The 21,634-nt window shown below is 36.4% G+C and overlaps 1 protein-coding gene across 1 annotated transcript; it reads right to left on the bottom strand.

The window, feature by feature from the left end:
* Positions 1-4,122: 4,122 nt before the first annotated feature.
* LOC132759114 (monocarboxylate transporter 12-like) lies at positions 4,123-18,896 on the bottom strand. Its single transcript, XM_060750836.1, has 7 exons — positions 18,717-18,896; positions 15,885-15,953; positions 9,838-9,981; positions 9,312-9,458; positions 6,613-7,737; positions 5,819-5,956; positions 4,123-4,927 (listed from the first exon to the last, which is right to left on the bottom strand). The coding sequence occupies exons 2-7, from the start codon at positions 15,943-15,945 to the stop codon at positions 4,785-4,787; spliced, it is 1,758 nt and encodes a 585-aa protein (XP_060606819.1). The 5' UTR covers positions 15,946-15,953; positions 18,717-18,896; the 3' UTR covers positions 4,123-4,784.
* Between the last annotated feature and the right edge of the window lie 2,738 nt (positions 18,897-21,634).

The following is a 21,634-nucleotide window of genomic DNA, read 5'->3' as shown; positions in this document are numbered from 1 at the left end:
CATACGAACAAATTGTCTCTACATAGGAAAATCTCTAGAGCCGGTTAATTCAGCCAAATATCTTTGCATGGATATATCTAATTGTCTTTCATGAAACGAGCACGTAAACGGGTCAACCAAAAAGGCAAACCAAACCCTGGGCTTATAACGACGTAAAACTGGGGTAAACTCTGGCTATGGCATATAAGACACTTGTCCGACCACAACTTTAATATGTATTTGAAGTATGCCCCGCTTCCCCAATCAAGCTCATACTGATCTAATAGAGTCTGTCCAAAGATCTGCGCGTTATATCAAGTCTGACTTTGGTTACCCAAATGCTATGGTCTCTTAAGTGGTGCCGACTAGATCTTTGTCGTATTGACTGTAGGCTGTCTATTATGTACGAAATCACTAATGATATGGCCGGATAGTCACCAGCTCCCATATAAGGTTGAAGAGCCTCCCGACATGCCCACATGCTGAACTAAAGTTTACTCCCACGACCAGACCAGATAGACTACATGTACCACAAATTTTCATTCTTCACTGAGACAGCCTACCCACAGCACTGATTCATTTCCCATACTTAACCAGTTCAATATGGCTGTAAGCAAAATTGAGATATCTTACCATGTAACAGATTGCAAAAATGTATTTACCTTTAAAGGAACTCCACTGTAGTTTTTTTTTGACATGACGGGAATGGAAATAATTTGTCAAGATAAATGTTATATTTGAAGACTTCATGTCTATACCGGTAATTTATGTGTAAAATTTCAGATCATTCGAACACTCTACGTCCTCGCAAAGGGTTTGATATCCATAAATATAAGTGATACACTTGTCTTCTTTTGCAAATAACGTGAATTCTAAACAGGCATTGGTCAAATTAATAGCAATGGTGTGTTTTACAGTCAAATCAAATTTGTTTAGTATCTTTTAGTTTAAATCTAGTGCTTCCGTTTTTACCAGTGTGGTGGTGGTATTGGTAGTTTTCACTCCGGACACTAGCAAAAATTAAATTAAGAGAGACAACGCGTACAATACCTTTTACCATATTTAATGGAAAGTTATTTCCCCTACATAACCAGGATGCATCAAAATATTTCAGGCAAATCAACATTGAAAAATATGTACTAAGATCTTCAGAAAAGTAAAATAATACACAATTTAAGAAATAATTTACACGTTACACGCAATCAATTATGTATCACCATATTTCTACTGCGTGATTAACGCAAAATGGGGTTATTTTTGCATATTCTGACCCATTTTAGGTTATTTTCGTAGAAGTTGCGTTTACAATGTTAAAACAACTCTCTTTCTTCACTTGAAAATATTTTACTTTTTAAATTTTCATGAAAATAAGCATGAGTCAGGAGACAAGCGGCTTTATGTTTGAAAAAAAATGTTTATTTATATTGAAAACCCTACTTTACAGACGAACTTTCCAATATATATTTGATTGTAAAATGCCAATATGAGTGCGCATGTACAAGGAATGTCTGCAATTAAGCCGATTACAAAATATGTTTTTAATGAAGATATTGTTTGGTAACGCATTAATTTTTGGGACCGTTTTCGTTAGTTTCCGTGATTTATTTTCTTACTTGTAGTGTACACTTAACAAAAGTTCTAACCGATCACTTTTGAAATTTTGATTATTTTATAACGGGTCAATAGATCCTTATAAAATTTTGCAGAGGTGATTTTTGTGTCATTTTCTACCGATTTGTGGAAAGAAAAATAATTTAATACGGTTCCATGCGCTCGCGCGGGAGACAGGGAGCGGTTTACACATTTTGGCACGAAATGTTCGTGCAGAGCATGGTGAGTATTAAATTTTACATTGCATAAATCCTTGTTAACTTTATAAGTGAAAAAACATAAAACATGGCACGAATGTCGATGCAGGATCGTGCCGTAGCAGTTGGAATGTTGAATGCTGGAGCCTCTATCAGACAGGTGAGTGGCTGTTCATAAAAATATTTTTTTAAAAATATCGATAAAGTATTATTTAAATAGAAAATGTTACAATTTTATTATTCTCAATGTGTTCATTCTCTTCAAAATAAAATAAATGTCGGATCTATTGGTATTATTCTTTTTCATGTATAAGCGAAAACTCAGGGTGATCGGTTAGAACTTTTGTTCAGTGTATGTTGTTTTTTTTAAATTCTCTATGGTATGCAACAATTGAGGCTCGAGTTGCTCAGACGATAAATTTCCTGCAAGCTCGATGGAGTTCTTTTTTTTTCTTACTCATATCTATTTTCACCCGTTTGGTTTTAGTCCAAACTTGACAAAATGGCTACTTAGTCATGAATATTTACAACGCTCGCACGTATTTTCTTCAGGTAAGGGGGTTTATGTATATTATTTTGAAATTGTTTAATATGCATATTCCTTAAAGCAATGATTACGGCACACTCGGTTTAACGTCTCAGCTTCCAAGCTTCTGGTATGACGAAGTTATTGAGGATATACACTGGTTATGGACATTATTTTGAGATTTGACAAATGACAGTCCAGGACGATTTTTATGCTCTTTTATTCTCATCTGTAAGTTTTTAAGTTCAGCAAACAAGACAAAAATATGTATCTATCAATACTGTGTAAATGTTTGAATTTGCATTTTCCAAATAAAGTTTCAATACACAAACATATATTGTTCAAGCGCATTTTAATTGCAAACCTGTATTTCACGCATTTCTGATTGCAAACTTTAAAATTACTTTTTCAGTCAAAAACTAAACTGCCAATGGGTTCAACGAAGATCATCGAACTTCATAACTTACTGATGTTTATGATTTCAAACTTTTCATGAAAATTAGCATGAACCTGGAGGCATGCTGCTTTAAAATCCTCTTCTTATATTATTTTTTATGTTTTACTATTAACACGGTACATGTTCCTCCTTGTTAATTTGTGTCATAATCAGTAGAGTTAATACAAACACAGAACTTTGATTGATAATGTCTGGTAGAGCCAAACGTCTTTATTGTCAAAGAAAAGATTAACCAAAAACTTCAAATACGCTTTCATGTAGCAAATGTTAATACATGACACAAAGTTGGACAACAAAAACCACCAAACTGTCCAAAAAAAAGTAACTAATAAAACATAAACGAATTTATATGCGATATAAATTACGATTTTTTGTTTATTTGTTTATATTATTTGTGTAGATGTAAAGCGTTATATATATATATATATAGCAACTGTGAGCATCAGGTTAAACAATTTAACAAGGTTGGTTTCAACACAGCCCGATAAATGAACATTGTGGACAAGTGCCGGTGTATGACAAAGGTTATCAGATCTTTTTCCCTGCTGTATGAAAAGATATAAATCTCAAACAAACTTCGATCTCTCCCGAATGTGAGCTTGTATAAAGACTAGGCAAATAAGTTCTGAACTGTTATATTCACAATTCTCTCCAATTTCCAAATTCACCTTTTATGCCGCCAATGATGGCATTTACTTCTTGAATTGTCCGGCTGTTCGCCTTTTGCCTGGTCTTAATGGACGGATACGAAATAATTTTGCATAATTGTGTGAGTCACACTTGTAAATCCAGTCAAGATATGATTGTTTTTCTAAAAGTGAATTGATAGCCGTATTCGGTCAACAATTCAGGCATTCTTACATTCCTATATCTCGACTTTAGATTTACAAGTGTGACATTTACCTTTGACCTAGAGGTCTAAATTCTTAAGCTGGACATAATGTTATAATAATTTATACCATGGGTAAACACATATTCCTCCTATAAAGACTACCCAGGTTACAGGTTCCTGCCAGAATTAAATAATTCAGAGGGGCGTCTGAGGTCTTCATCCAACAATAAAACGTGAAAGTCGCCATATGATTTTTACAGTGTTGGTGCGACATCCCTCGGAAAAATGAAAAGAAAAGCTTGCAATAGATTACAAAGGTATAACAGATTTCCTAAAATGTTCTTATGCTGAAAATAAATTATACAAATTAAGTAAATATTAATCACTGTATTGACTTTAAGGAATTATACAGTGATTTTTTCATATCTACGCTGTCAACATTCCATGATTAGCCCATTCTCCATATGTACATTATTTAATTGCTAATTACTACGATTTTTATAACAACAAACATACCTGTTGACAATACATGTATTTAGAATTTCATTATATATCGTATTTCAGGAGGAATTCTTTTATTCTAATTTTTTGAAAATATTTTTTCAATCATAATATAACCGAAATACACTTTATTTTCCTAAGCATGTCCAATAATTGCTTTGTTACTCCTTACGCAAAGATTATACACGGATAAAACCCACTGTAAACAAAAGTCAAGTGGAAGAACTACTTTCAACCCGTACTGCTTCCGAGATGATTACTGGTGATTGGCAATGTGTTCCAAATAGTATAAAAAGGAAGATATGTACATGTATCCACGATTGAATCCCTAACATTCTGCATATATTTTCCGTGACTTCAACTGACTGCGATAATCGTTCCATTGGTTCAAGTAAATCATGTAATAAAATATTCTGTATGACTCAAATCAGCTACCGTACCATAATTTTTACGTCAAGAACAGAATGTATACACAGGTACAATATACTGTCCTCGTACGGTTTGCTGGTAAATGGCTGAAATGCTGTTCAGAGTCTCAACAGCTGAACACGGGCTTTTTTTGTGGTTCTATGCAGGTGTCATTTTGTGCCTCGAATAACCAATGGAGGGGCATCTTGTGACAAGATTCAAACTTTCCACTATGTACTTTATTTTGTTCAAACAAAAAAATGAACGCCGAGGTTAACTTCCGGCACGTGATCTTTTAGAATCATGCCAAGTTTTCAATTTTGGCATTAATAGTACAAGAATCCCAGAGAAATATGCCAGACCACCAAGAAGATGGTAAGGTGCTATATAAGAACCGTAATTATCCCGAAGTTTACCTGAAATGTAAATCAAACCACTAAGAACGAATTGAAATAACAATTGACTACATGCACATACATGTCACAGAAAAACACCATGTTTCACTTCCATGCAGTTTAATATAGCTCTGCTTTTCTTAAGTCACCTGTATAAACATTATATAATAACAATATGTTTTTTAAAAGTTATTCACACTAATACTTAAACTAGTTGGAAGTTACTGAATGCTTAGTAGGCCCTCACTTTTCGAAGCTGTGTCAGTATTATAGGTCTACAGATGTTATAAACATGCAGTTTTTGCTGATGATGGTGATTTATTCTAAAAAAAATCTTGTTTTCATCAAATCAGGAACTTTCATTTTTTGATGTTGTTCTTGTAAGTTGTTGTTCTTATTTTAGACCTCTTTTGTATAATATCGATCCTGCATCGTCCATCAATATATATGTTACAAGTTTTATTATTTGATTTGATTTTAGCTACGATTGTCCATAACAGATGCCCAATGCAAAGTTGCATGGACATTTAATTGTAAGGTCAATCCGAAGATGTTGAAGACCCTGTTTTGTTACGGTTATTCCATTATATAGTTATTAGCAAAAGTAATTTAGTCACAAATATTTTATTAATCTGATAAAGTGTAATTTATAAAATTTTACAGATGACAATTTATGGTTTTTAAAGTTATTTCTAGCTCTGGATGATAGCGACCGACAAAATTTATTTGAGCAAACTTGACAGAAAACCGTCTCTTATGATTTCATCAAATTGCAGTCAGACGGTCAAAAGGATGTCTCACAGCAAAATTTAAAGAAATCTGACACTTTGTGACGTAGGACGGTGAAGTTTCACCTCTAAACATTTTTAGGGAGTCAAGAAAACAGAAAAGTTAAAGTTAAAATAAAATTACCCGTTATAGGAAAGAACACTGCAGACGAAGCCCCGAGAATCAGCGTTCCAAATCCAAGAGAACTGTTGAACTTTTCGGGACCAATGACATCTAAAAGTATAACGGCATACAAAGAATGGTACTGGCCACTAGAAAGCCCTGAAAGTAAAAAAAAATAATAATTTAGCGGAGCCAAAGTAAAACTTGGCCTGTGTTTACGGCATTACATTATTGATTCTCATTTTTAAAATCTGTCACATTTTTCTCAATTGTTTTTACCCAGAACCACAAGTTTTAACATGCCTGCTCACAAATTATAACATAACACGATGTTGCAGTGGGCAAGATTTCGACAGGCAATATTGCCGGAGGAATACATTATGCATTTTGAAATACAAATGTATACAATTTCAAACATATAGAATTAAATATTGCAATAAATACACTTGCATTAAACTTAATATTCCAATATTTTTTATTTAACGTTACATGCTACAAACTAATCTGCGGTTATTTTTACAAAATAAACCCCAGAATTCATCAATCATCTACGAAATGGCAGCCGTCAACGAACCAAAACCTTTTTGAGGAAAAAAAACGTGTGTCCGTAACACGGATACTTTCGACCTGCCAACGCTGGCATTAGGACACGAGATCTTTATACATCCCCTTAACTTGGTCTTGAAGGGGTAAAACTATAGTAACAATTTACAAAAATATGGTTTCTTTTAAAAGTTAACATGTATTTAGAGCAACTATATTGAAATAACCTAAGTTTGATAATGGGAGAGAATAATCTTTATATGTAAACTTACCAACAGTTACAACAAAAATCAGAAGAGCAGGGAAGTCATTGACAAATCTGAGTAAATGACACGCAGTTCCGGTTACAAATGACGTCAGCGCAATCGCAGTGGACCAACTCAACCACATCCGGTCGACAACAATTCCGATACAGATTCTTGAGAAGAGGCTTACGGCTGCTAAAACAGCAATGAGAATTCCAATGTTTTCATTCGAAGTTCCAACTTCTTTAGCGTGTGTAGGAATAAAATTTGGTACAATGAAATGCGCGGTCATTGAGGTAAATGTTAACAGTAAGAAGGTCAAGAACACTGGATTACGTAATAAATGAAGATCGAATATAGTTATAAGGGCAGATGCTATTCGCATTCTAATGGATGAAAAACAGCCGAGTTCAGAAACTTTGTTGCTGTGCCGGATAGATTTTGCACAATCATTGTGTTTTTCATGATGTGTAACGTTAGGTAAAGAACTGAAGCACGGCTCGCCCAAGTTTACAAAAAGTGCCACTTGCGAATTTGGTATGGCGCACGAAAAAGCATGTAATTTGCCTTCATGACTTCTATTTATATGGTCTGTTGTACCGCCTGAACAACGAGGTGATTTGCTAGCTTTACTGCCAACAGAATAGGCACGTATCCTTGCAATCTCCTGTGTACATTTTGAATTTTTTGTGCCGCCATTAAGGCTATCCTGTGCTGTCACAAGCTCAGCTGGAACAAGCTCTACTGAGCGAGTAAGCCTTGTTCTGTCTTCATGTAAAGAGCTTGTCTCTTTGATAGAGGCCGGTACTCCTTTTTCTATAATATCAATGCACGGCATACTTTCTCTGATGTCTATATTCACTTCACTGTCATAGTCCAAAACTTTTTCAATTTTATTTTCCTTTTTAGTATAAAATTCAGGTGGTCGCATAAGTAAAGCACCTGCGCAAATATGCATTAAAAGACCTGAAATAATCAACATGGCACCCGTATAATTATACTCCTCAAATAATTCTACAATGATAGGTGCGAATATGAGTCCACCTATTGATGCACCCCCTGTGAATATACCATTTGCCAGTGCTTTGTGCTTTCTGAAGTAAGTCCCTAAAATGGCAAGTTCCGGTGCATGGATCAATGACATTCCAAAACCTGCAAATATACTTTAAAAAGTTAAAACATTTTTTTAGATCAATAGTAAGGAGATGGTTAAGTTGAATTAAACTTTCTTGTTCTTATATCTGTAAGATCAGCGATCAATCTGATTAAAATCAGCTCTAAATAACGCCCGCTTTTAGATCTGAGCGTGGCCATACACGAAATTATTTCTGGTAACTATTTACACAGCCAATCATCGGCTAGCTTTCAAAATTTTGAAAGCGATGTAGTTTCTAATGTTTACTACTGAGGATTTCGAGAACAAACATGGAGTTGTCTATATAGCCGACAGGTAAACTGGCAAAACAATCTTGCTCATTAAAAATTGACTCTATTTTTTTTCAAGAAATTTGTTAAAAATTACTCCAAACATTTAAAAACCGGTTTGATTGCATGGCTAAACATAGCTTTATCGGGAACTCAGAATTATAAAATACGGTCATAATAAGATCTACAAAACAGAAATAGGAAGATCTGAACTTTAATCAGCAATCCATACTAATTAGTTAAAAGTTCATTTTGAATCGCTATGACCAGATATATTATATAACCAAGTTTTTTCCATCTGCATATTAGCGAGCTTGAAGAACTGGCACAAAGGGCCTGCTCGCAAAGCGAGCTTTGCGGTAACGCGAGTACCTGCTAGATAGTGATGGTTATGAAAACTTTCGTCCGAAGTACCGAAATGACACATCGCAACTTTTCGAATTTCAAGATAACGATAAAAGCCGAGGTATTCTGATAGAAAACGGAAGCGTAGAGACTGGTGTCCTGTCGCTTATATGGGAACCATAATAAGACAGGGAAGCAGAATAAACGGAGGCAGTGTATAAAATACCGAATGACATTTTTAAAACGGAAAATGTAAAATAAAATTGAACGATTATTTTATACTATTTCACGGTAAAAGAAAATCGAGCTCGCTTTGAGGCTTTGCCTTTTTTATATTATGACAATGAACAATGATTTTGATACGTTCATCACATATTGTAGACAACCGATCAGGTAGATATGGTGATAATTTCACAATCTCTTATGAAATGTAATTTCCGGTCGGGTAAATAATGGCGATAATTTCATTTCACGAGGTCTTGATGACGTAAGTTCCGGGCGACAATTTCGCGAGCCAATATATAGACGTAATTTCCGGTGAGGTGAATGGTATCGCTAATTATACAATAGACAGTTATCTACTATGGTACCGTTAATTTCACGGAGTCTCATTGGTGTGATTTTCATTCAAAATATGTAGAACGAGGCCAAAAAGGAAGGGCGGTGTTCAATAAACGCAACCCCAGCACGACCCAGCAACATAAGACCACTGGCAAAGAGCTCGTGTTGATATAAGACAATATACAGATGGTTTCTCTTACGTTTAGATATCTGATTTTTCCTTTGAAGAAGTCAGACATTTTAGGCAATAGCATATATTTCGATAATGCAATATTTCAACATTGTAAATATGTTCCTAAAAAGACATGTCATAATCAAACTGTGCTTAAAATTTAGTAAACTCAGGTGAGGGAGGGAGATTACTTGATCAAATATTGTTATCAGGGAAGGATTACCTAATAAAAATCCTTGTCCAAAATAAAACATTGCTAAATCAGTAGTGAACGCTGTCAGCAGAAATCCAACCACTGTTAATACACCTCCGGTGAAAACAGACACCCGACTGCTGAACTTCTGAAGACCAACGGTCATTACAAAAACAGCTGAAGTAAAGAAAAAGAAAACATAGTTTTACTCATAGTTTAATACAAACTTGTTAATCACTGGCATTTCGTAAATTTCCGTTAAATTGCGTCGGTTTCCGTATCAAGGTACATGTATCTAAACGTAGTCCTAGAAGATGCTGTATCTACTGGACGAACCATACTGTAGTAACTGAAAGAACGGATGATACTTTTTCTTCTAGTGTTCCTTATTCCAGAAGTATCGTGCAGAGCTGTATAAATTTTTGAAATAAACTATTTTTGTTTTGTTTAATGCTATTGCCTCTTGATTTTTATCTTTGTCAGTGCTATTAAGTTCAAAATCAATATTTATTTAAAGTTATCCTAAACTGTTTAAATGACCACTGGGGAAACTTACAACAAATGCTGAGTGTAGCGTTTTGTATCAAGCCCATTACCGCAGTCTCGTAAGTGTTGGATTTAAATCTCTGCTGAAACTGTATGAAGAAAATACCAAACGACTTCATAATTCCACCATAAACAGTTATCTCCAGAACACAACCTAAAGGTTCATGTAAAATAGAAGAAGTGTGTAACAATATAAAACTATTTGATAATAAATATATCAAAAATCGGCTTTTCATTTCTCCGTAGCTTTCGGCCTTCTACAGGTTCAAATATACGAGGGATGGTCAGAAAATATCCGGATTTTTCATGCTTCTCCCTTTCGACGTGCAGCTATATACACACATTATATATTGGTGAAAACTACATTCATTCGCCAATAACGTGGTCAGTTTATTTTCAATGATAGTTGTGTATACACAGTAGTTTGCCCTGATACATGATAGGTTTTTCGTCTATCATGGACTCTTTGTTAGAGGAACAACGCTCTGTAATAAAGTTTCTGGTTGCAGAAGGTGAAAAGCCCTGCCACATCTTTCAGAGGCTTAAAAAAGATTTTCTGATAAATGTGTATCACGTTCAACCTTCTACAACTAGGTTTCTCAGGTTCGTGAAGACAGAACAAGTGTTTGTGACAGCCTAGGACTGGGCGGCCAGCTGAGGCGGTGACCCCAACAATGGTTGCAAATGTTAAAGCTTTTGTTAACAAAAATCGTCTAGTAACTTTAGAGGAGGTAGCCAACAAGTTTAGCATCGGTAAGGCATCGGCACACAAGATTTTACACGAACACCTAGGCATGAGCAAGGTAAGTGCCAGGTGGGTGCCTAGACAGCTGTTCGCAGATCAAAAGGCAACCAGAGTAACCATACAAAAGAACATTTAAGTCGTTTTAATCGTGAAGGAGATACGTTTTTGAATCGCATTATCACTGGAGATGAGATGTGGGTTCATTATTCCGAACCTGAGACAAAAGCTCAGTCAAAGCAGTGGAAACGAGTGAGTACCACACCTCCTAAAAAGTTTAAGCTGTCTCCTTCGGCTGGCAAAGTCATGCTTGTTGCCTTTTGGGATTCACGAGGAATGATACTTACTCACTTCATGCCAAAATGTCAAACTGTCACCGCCAAGTACTATTCTGTAGTAATTCTGAAAAATCTCAGAGAAAAGCTGAAGCAAATGCGTTTTAGGTTAGCACAGAAAAATGTCATCCTTCTTCACGATCACGCCCCCTTCCATACCGCCGCAGCTACAGTGGAGGTTATCAACTCTTACAAATGGCAATTGTTGTCTCACCCTCCTTATAGACCAGACCTCGCCCCCTGTGACTTTTATTTGTTTCCAGAACTGAAAAAATTGCTTGCTGGAAAGAAATATAAAAGCAGAGCGGCTTTGATATCTGCTGTTACACAGTACCTAAAACATAGGTCTACGTCATGGTTCACAGCGGGAATACAAACGCTCCAACGAAGATTGCAAAAGTGCGTAGACGTAGGTGGAGAATATTTTGAAAAAGAGTAGAAAGACTTATTTTAAAATGTTGAATGGTTTTCGAGAACGAGTCAAAAGTCCAGATATTTTCTGACTTCCCCTCGTATGTACATTGTACATGTACATGCAAAGGAAGTGGAGTTACGTCACTGAACGATGTTCGCTGCGGCACTGCTTGTGGTCTCTTTAAGGTAGAACGTGAACTTTCGAGTAGCCTCCTGAAAATTGGCGTGTTGAAAATTGACCATATTGCAAAATAGATACCAATAGTTTCAGCCATTTTTTGGTACACGTGACATCAAAGTTTTGGTACGTACCCATTTTGAAAATGACGTCGTTGCGTATCATTGGCGACTGTTACGGGTATAACAACGCCATAGGCGGACACAATTTCTTGAATACTATAGTTTTAGACGGATTTTTTTTCTTTTATGCTGATATAAAATTTATCGTTTTACGTCGAAAAATGTTTGAAAAATGGAAAGAAAATTGCCAATTTTGTGTAAAATTATTATTATTTTGTTTTTCCTTTAAACGTCCTTTAAAGGTATACATATATAAATGTACATGGAAGGAAACTTTTTTTTGTTGTATATATAGACGGCGGTCAGTCCATGACCATATCTGGGTCCGCAACCCATTGAACTCGGTACTATATACTACTTAACTTTTGCTAAGCACAATATGTTCTAGTGTGAATATTTTCTGGGATAATTTTATCAACACCATGCGAAAGAATTTAAATGATAATTTCCTGTTTAATCAATTCAGCGTAAGGACGAATTTAACCATATAAATGAGTTTTACACTGATTTTGTGCTAGAGGAGAGGATGGCCCCCTCTTTGAAGATTTCAGAACATGCAGCGTGTTTTCCAAATTTGTTATTTTTTTTTACAGTTTTAGACTTAATACCGTGTGTGTGACCCGTGACTATTAATGACAGCTTGACAGCGCCTTCTCATACTCCGTATTAGATTTCTGATCGATCTAATGGGTATGCCTGCCCATTCATAGATGTCGTCTATGTATCGCTTACCTGTCAATGTGCCTCTTTTTAGCACAACAAGGTCGGTTCGTCCATTCCAGCTGATGCCACCCCACACCATAACTGACCCACCTCCTAAGCGATCATGCCGAGCAATATTTGCAGTCTGAAACCGTTCATCTCGTCTTCTCCAGACTCTAGCACGCCTATCTGTGAAGTCTAGCCAGTGCCTGGACTCATCAGTTGACAAAACGTGTCTAGTGTTGCATGGTCCACCATGTATGCTCCATTGTCCATTCAAAACGGGCCTGGCGATGTCGACGGGGGATACGTACGCAAGGTCTTCCCAACCGCAAATTACTTTCAAGCAGCCTTCTACGTACCGTGTGCGTGGAAACACGGACCCTCGCAGCATTAGCAAGGTCATTTAGAAGAGAAGTTGCTGTCGAAATCCTTGCACGACGTGCCTGAACGACAAAAAAACGATCCTGAGCTGGTGCTGTGACCATTTGCCGACCTCCAGCATGCCTCCTGGCGGGTGTACCATGTAGCCGGTATCTCTCCGAGGCTCTGGTCACGACGGTGTGGTGTACAGAAAGCGCCGCACCAACCTGGCGGAAAGTGGCTCCTGCTGCACCATCCCTATATCCCTCCATAACTCTGCTTCTCTCAAATGCCGCCTAATGTTAGCATTCGCCATATCGAAGTGACAAATGTATGAAATGTAAGCCACTGAATGAAAATAAGCCGGTAATATCGCATAACATAAATAATGCCTACGTCACATTACAAGCGGGGACCGGCCGGTATAAAGGGATCGATGGGACACCGTTGATAATTTGAGATCGGAGAGAAACATTTCAATCATGTCCGGGTAGAAGTTGGCGGTCATTCTCCCTCTGTGGTGCATTAGGCATTCGGACGGTTTCCGAAGGGTACTTGCCCGGTCACCCGGTGAAAACCCTTGGCATCTTCTTTCCTGAACCCGGTCGATATTCTTAAGGTAATCGACAGACTACCGTACGATAAATGTCTTTTGCTGGCCTTTTTCCTTGCCTTCTTCCCCTCTGATTTCTTCCCCACCCCTCCCTTCTTTGCTTTCTGTTTTTGAAGGTACATTACACTCTGAAATCAAAGTTTTCCATAAAAGATTGTAAATGAAACTTGAAAACTTTAAGAAACCTCCGACGTGTGTGAAAACTGAAAGAATATGTGTGTGTAATTGAGTTTCTTAATACTCGCCATCGGTTGCTCGTATAGGCGAGATCTCCAGAAGAGTATTAGTCGCTTTAGATTTTTGAGGACAGCGCAAGATACAGATAGGAAGATGCCCCAATTTCAGAAAAAAATATGAAAAACAAGATCAATAAATCAGAACACCAAACAATCTTCTTATTCTTTACCTATCCAAGTGTTTAAGCACTCATACACAGGACCTCGCTTTAATGTCTCGTCCGAAAGATTTCAGTTGGTCATCACGGAAATCGAACCCACAATGTCCAAATTACAAGGCTAGTGATTTAACCGATTCAGCACTGCACGTTGGCTAATAAGAGAATGATGTTGGTATTGAGGACTATGACAGTAAGCCAACTTGAATATACACACCAGAGCACAGTTCAGCCTTCGCATCGTTCCTGGACAGTCTGTCAAGCAGCTAAACAGTAATAATATCTTTCACTTTCGTAAGGTACTGATAACTTCTGTACAACGAAAGTGAACTTCACCGTCATCCGAAAATTGAACCCGGGTCGCTTAATTCACAGTCCAAGGCTTTACCTGCCGTATTGTCTGTTTAATAACCCTAGCGCTATCCTTGCGGACACCTTTGGACCATACGTGCAACGTACTGCGTCCATCCGGGTCCCGGTCAGTAACCTGTCGAGACCACTTGGAATCTGGAGAAATATTTGACGCCCAGGAGGTGAAAATTTTAACATGTATGTAACCGATAACAAAAGGTGTCTGGCCGGGTATCGGAGGGTGTTTTACCGTGTCTGCTACGGTGAGCTGGCGATGTACCGGATGCCGGAAGAAAATGACTCACTAAAATTCTCCGATTACCAGTACGGTGCTCCACCGGTCACTTGACACCGGAGGGTCATCGGCCGAAGACCTTTATAAAATTGGCAATTTCAGCCCGTTCAGACATCGGTACGGGGTCCCATCGTAAACCAAATCGGAGTGTAATGTGACGCAGGCTTAAATCAAGTCATACCTGTAAAAAATGATTATAAAAGTCATTCAAAATATTCACAATCGACCTCTACACACTTTCTGGCCTCTGAATCCATTCTGAAAAGGCATTTTTGAACTGGGTAAACTGTTAATACACTGGAAGAGAGGGCGTTTTGACGGTCCTGCGGCTTTCGGACCGCGAAGGCAAGTTTGATGTATAGATTTAACCAAAAGTCACAAGGAGAGAGGTCAAGTGTTTTGTGAAAACGTGTCATGGAGTTATTTGATCCTGTGCACCCGGACCTTGGGTTCATTGTAATGTAGTGATTAACTACAGCAGTGAGAACATGGACACGGTAAAATCTTCCAATGACACTTCCCCGGCCTCTTAGGCACATCGACACGGCCACTTGTCAACCTCTTTAATGCTCCTGCTACGTCGGGAAAAACTGGGCGATCGCTGGTATCATCTACCCATAGTTTATTGCATCGTTTCATCCCCTCTGACAATTTCTCTGAGGCGTCTAAGGTCTTTGAACCTAGTCAATAAGGCCGAGGCTTTTTCAACCCAATCCCTTTTCTGCATGGTCAGAAGTTAGCAAAAGTGGGATCTAACGGGCGCACAATTTTCTTAACTTTAACTTTTCTTTCAAGATGGAAAACACATATAACGCACTAAGGCCCGATATGTCACTTATCTTCTCCACGGTTTATCTTGCATCTTCATCAAGTACATCTAGTACGTCCACGTGCAAATCATGTTTAAATTGAGGTTGTTGCCACTAATTAAAATATGCCCCTCGTATTTTACCCATGTTTACGTTAAAAAATCTCACATCATCTACCGGTATAGACTAAAATGTCGGACTCGACGGCGGTAACGATATGTTATATGCACAGGCATGAGTATCGAACCTAGGAAAAAAAATATCCATGACCAGATTGACAAAAAACCCTGTGTTCATCTTAAATGTGTCAAAAACCAAAAAAAAAAAAAAAAAAGAGTAAAATATGAGCCCCTTTAAAAATATACCATAAGTATAATCTTTACTCTTAACTTATTGATATTTTTATCAATCTGTTCATATTTTTTCTTCCCAGGTCCTATACTCGTGCCTGTGGTTACAGGCGTGTAAGGTAACCTGGTTCATATATAATCACACTCAATCACTATTTTTCTGCTTAGTGCTATGTTTCACATACATAGAATGAAATATTTTTAAGCGAGCATTTTTACTCGTGTCTCGAAAGAAAATGTGATAAATTCTATATATCGATCGATTATACTTCTATATATCCCGATCAATTAAACAAGTATTTATTTGGCAAGAGATGTACATAGATAACATGTCGTCTGCGTCTAACAATTTAGTAAATATAAAACATTAAATATAAAGTGAGTTTTACCTGCAAGAACTATCCAAGCCCAACCTGTATCAACAGGAACTGTGTAACGTTCACTCGCCATTGGTAACTACAAAAAATGAACATAAGATCTGTGATACATGTATACAGCAGCAAGAGGGTAATTATGCCGCGTCTCTGCGTTATCTTGAAAAACTCATTATCGGCATGTAAATAAGTGTGTTACGTAAATGTTAAATCTAGCCCGATAAGAAAAAAAAGCAAATGTGTAACAGACAAACGACCGACCCAGTATACACTTTTTGTATGACCTTTCTGTTGAAAATGTGTCAGAGTTACATCATACTGGAGTACAGGTATTAGTAACCCGCACTCCAGAGCATGCCCATTGATTGGTTAATTTTGTCTGGGGTTTACATATTGTAACGATGAGAATCTCGTCCATTGGTGACTTTTTTCTGGGGTTTCATATTGTGACATCAGGGAACGTGTTTTTATTTTTGACAATGAAACAAAAGCGAAAGAACATCAAAACACTCGGCAATCTGATTTATACTCGGGAGGCTACAAATCAGATAGCCTCTTTCTATTACTGAACTCATCATTTTGACTGTATTAACACTCAAAATTTACATAGTAAATGTTTGCAAAATTAATAAAGCCAATAAGTAATAATGAAAAAAGATTCGATTGGTAACATTGCCATGAGTAGACGTATCATTAACTTTTGAAAAAAAATATAGTAATATGTGACTCGGTATATGTCGTATTTATTCTGTTGTAAATACCCGCCTTGCATGCATGTTGCACAGGAGGGGGCACAGCCCGAAAGGAATTAGCAAAGAAATGAAACTACGGCGTGTTGAGTCATTGCTAAATTGTATAACAAAAATATTCGTTCGATAAAATATATTCATGTTCTAGAAAAAATTGTTGACCCATGCAATAACAAGCTTTATTATATATTTTTAAATCATATATTGAGAAATATTGATTAAATAAATTGCGTATTTTCATTTTCCGTATTTTCACTGCTGTGAAGCATATTTTCCGTATTTTCACTAGTGTCGTATTGCTTATTCAGACAATATACAAAATTTAAGGGAAAGTCTTTCAAGCTGTGATGTCAAAAGAGAAAAATGTATATAATAAACAGAAAATTCAAGTTCTTTCTATAAATACAGGATTTATTTTCATTTTGTGGTATAGAAATTATTATATTTCACCCGTAGCTAACGCTGCTCATGAAATATTTATTTTCATACCACTCGATGAAAATAAATCCTGTATTTATTGTAAAAACTTGAATACCCTCTATTTATCATAAATACTACGGCGCAGGAGTGTAATAAAGCTATTTAATAAAGACGATAATATTACGCTAGTGTAATAACACTAACGTGACATCATTTGCATTAAATACAAACTTAGCGTTAAAAAATGTAAATCGTTCTTGTTTTAGCTATACGTGATAAAAAGAATATTATATTCGTGTAGATTCAATACTAAATTTATTGAACGTGTTGAATAAAACAATATTGTACTATCGCACTATCGTATTGTCGCCAATCGCACTATCGCACTGTCGCCATCGCATAATCCCATCGCATTATCGCACTGTCGCCATCGCATTATCCCATCGCACTATCGCATTGTGGCATTTATATTGTACTGTCGTCATCGCGTTATCGCACTCCTCTGGATTATAAAGTATAACCACGATGGCCCCAACGGTACTCCGTAGTATGTACATATACAAGATTGATATATATAATGTAATTTTAAGTGCAGCCAGTTTCTGTGCGTGCTGCGCAATTTTTTTACAAGTACATATATAGTTAAATAATATTTAATTCATACTAACACTCTGATACCATTTGTGTTACATGTATAGGGAAGTTTTGTCAGTCAAGTGGTGTGCGTCACTGTTTATTGTTAAATTGTTTTTGTTGTTGTTGTAATTTGTATTTTGTCATTTTTCTTTGAACAACTTTGACAATGGTGTTAATTTTTTTTGTTCACATTTTATACATATTATATGCCTGATGAATGAATAATATTTTGGGGGAAAAAGTCAAATGTTTAATTTACATTGAGAAGTATGATTTCATGTCTGTAATGAGTTTAGTTTGATAGAACACAATTTTTATTGTAAATTTCATTACGACTAATAAATTATAATTATACGTTCACGATATCATAAAATAAAACAAAGACAAACATTTTCTTATAATAATAAAAAAAAAATGATGTTGAAATTAAAATTTCGCCATATTCTTCATTCAAGAAGATATGTGCCATAGTAACAAGTAGGACTATCATTATAGAATAAGACTAAGCATTCTTAGAATATCAAACAACACAAAAGATGAACTGACTGATATTTCCTTCCATAAAATTTGAGTCTTCTTGTTTTAGTATTGTTTTGTCAAGTTCATAAAAATATGTTGACTTACATGTTAACATATTTAACAATATCTAACATGATAGGCACAGGTCCCATAACTCTAAGTTATCTTGTTACAGAGTTATGCCCCTTTTCTTATCGTCGAGGGCGCATTCACGGGCAGCTGTTCTTTTATTCTTCCAATTACACGGAACAGACCGGTAATTAAGTACATTCTATTTATCATGTATCTCAAAGAAACAATAAAACAAGACATTTAATGAGGAAGGTCAATGTAGAAAGAAACATTTGTCTTTGTTGTTCTTGAAAGAAGTGATAATTCTTGAAGACAAATTGCCCCGCCCCTGAAATTTTAAAATTAACTGCACATGTGCCCATTTTATACTTAACTTGATTTTATCGTTTAACCCATTAAATTTATTAGAAATTTTAAAAACAGAATAATAACCTGAAAATTCTTACCTTCATGAAATATCAATAAAAATGTATCCCGGTGAATCAAATATAACTTTTCATGTGATTTTATGTACTCAACCACCGTCATTTAATATCCGACTTGCAGTGAAATGCAAATTGAAGTACATGTACTTTAGTAGATTTATACACTTATTTTTACCATGGATATATATTATATATAATAGCTCTAGTCTCTCGCATCAAAGTGACTCGTTTTCATTACAAGATAAATTATACATTATGCATATGTACACATACAGTGGATTGTAAAAGAAATTGATTTGAATATTAGTAGTTTGAATTTAGCTCGATTTGGAATTTAAAACAATTTTGTGGAAGCATGTTTTTGACCTTAGTAGGGCTCGAACCCATGATCCCTGGTGTAAGAGGCATACATTTTAACCGTGTATGTTGAAACTAAAAAAACTATTTTCTGATTTGTGTCTCAAATCTCATGATTTTCGTTGGTCAGTGTACATTCTGCGTCAGTTTTGACCAATCAAATACACGAGATCTTAGGTGAGCTCAGAGAATGTCTCTAAAATCTCGGACCCAGCAACGATGTAGTTGTATAGACTTTGGGGTCCATACTCTCAATATCTAGAGGGCGGATGGACCCTGATTAGTCATTGAATACACACACACAGATATAGTAACTGTTGTAGATTAGTTTTAACAGGATGTAGCGGCTACACATTCCAGACGGTTATTTTACATGTCCGACAAATAGGACCACGGAGTTTTAGGTCTTAAGACCTTTAGTATTGAAACGGGGCTGGGTAATCGAAAATCTGGTTCCGGAACACGGATTCGCTACACACGTAAACACGTGCTGCTTAAAGCAGCACGCCAACAGATTCATGTTAATTTTCATGAAAATTATGGAAATGTATTTAAAAGTTTAATATATTGTGAGGTGAATAAATAAAGTAATTTACATACTGCTATCGACACTTACAATCCAAGAAAACTACCAAAAGTGGACAACATTTGCAAAAACAGCCCTTACTGCTAGTAACGCAATAGAAATATAGTGATAAAATACTGCAAAGGCAGTCTTAAACCGTATATCACTTGGATCTTGAATGTTATAAGTTTTTTAAACTTTTAGTACATTTTTGCCAATATTGATTTTATTGAAATATTTTGGCTCATCTGGAGGCGTGCAGCTTTAAAGGCCGGGGGAAGCACGCTCTCTTTCCCCATAGTCACTAAGTTCCTACTTAACATGTTTTATGCTTTATTACCAAGTAAAATTTCATAATTTTAAAGTGAAACAATTTTAACTACCATATGTTGGCTGAACATGTAGGGTTAATATGTTGTTAAATTAGTCAGCTGGCAAATACCAAAAAAAAGCTTTTGTGTAGCATTTTTGAGGTATGTAAGAGGACATGTAAAATACTGCATACTAGATAAGTTTATCCAACAAATTGTCACGAAAGTTTAAAAGGATTTCAGGTGAAATTCGATGATAGTCTGTTTCGTCATCTCAGTAATAGATACATATTCGCTGTCTGTTTTAAAAGAATTCCATTGATTCTTTTTTATAGGATTTTTAACAATAATTTTCTAGAAATGTGTGCACCATTTGTTTCAAGGTCTATGCCAATAACGTTAAATTTCAGACCATTTACTCAATTCATTTTAAATTTTACTGTGCAGCATGATCTAAAATGAAAAGCGTTTAAAGGGTATAAATCTTTATCTTATGAATTATTTTAATAAAATTTATCAACAGTAAAATTGTATTGGTTCCATTATTATACGGTTGATTCCCAAAAAAGTTGTAACATAGAATGTCTCTGTTATTTAATACACATGAATAAAATGATTCATATAAATGCCAAATTTCTTTTGTCTTATTTTGTTGTTTTTGTTATGCTCCATAATTATTTCTAAGATATCATTATGTGATGATAAAGATCTGTCACGGTTCAGAAGTGTTCACTATTTAGGGGAGAAGATGTGTAAGCGGCTGGATAGCTCAGTCGGTAGAGCCGCGGTACGGTATTCCGAGGGTCACGGGTTCGAGTCCCGGTCAGGCTGCACACTTTTCTCACCCTGTGACATTTGGCGCCCAACGGGGGACCGTGACTGCCTCAATTAGCATTTCTCTGTAGCTTTGTGAAATTCGAGGACGAATTTTAATATTGTGGTGAAATATGTCACGGTTCAGAACTGTTCACTATTTAGGGGAAAAGTTGTGTAAGCGGCCGGATAGTTCAGTCGGTAGAACCGCGGTACGGTATTCCGAAGGTACCGGGTTCGAGTCCCGGTCAGGCTACCCTGTGACAAATTTATTTACATAAAGTCAAATAACAGAACCAGGGATATAATATAACCTTGACAACGGGACAAGCAGCTACCGACTAGATAGTCTTATATTGGCGTCCAATTGACAGCCGATCATTCTATAAGCGTCGAGTATTTATCATAAATTCGTGCACTTTTATAAAACAGTACATTGATAAATTTTCATAAATCATTTAAAGACCATTTAGATACTAACGTCGCCAATTGTCCGATATTTTTCTCATTTACATTGATTATCCCTCACAAAAAAAATATACACAAAATGGTTATAACGCAGCGTTAATCTCCAATTGCTTATCCCAATCAGGGTCTCTTTCAAAAGTTCTATTTATATTAAGCTAGTACAGTCTAACTTACATCCCGACAGAGCCCCGGTAGACGTCCGGGAACGACCGGACCGGAAAGTCCGGGATGATTCGGCATTCCTCCCGGATGGAATAAAATATTTAATATCACCGGGGTGGTCCGGGATGATCCGGGAAGTATAGCTTTGCCGGTTTCTTCCTTAGCTCTGCCGGGAACGACTGGGGTTACACCGGGGAAGCACCGTAACTCTGTCGGCACAAACCGGAGATGATCCGGGGCATGATATAGCCGGTAGAGCTACGGTAAA

This window comes from Ruditapes philippinarum, unplaced genomic scaffold (genome assembly GCF_026571515.1).
Source record: "Ruditapes philippinarum isolate M1 unplaced genomic scaffold, ASM2657151v2 ctg5637_1_1_1_1, whole genome shotgun sequence".
NCBI lineage: Eukaryota > Metazoa > Mollusca > Bivalvia > Venerida > Veneridae > Ruditapes > Ruditapes philippinarum.
Note: the sequence above shows the minus strand (reverse complement) of the source record. Positions and strands in the feature narration are given on the sequence as shown.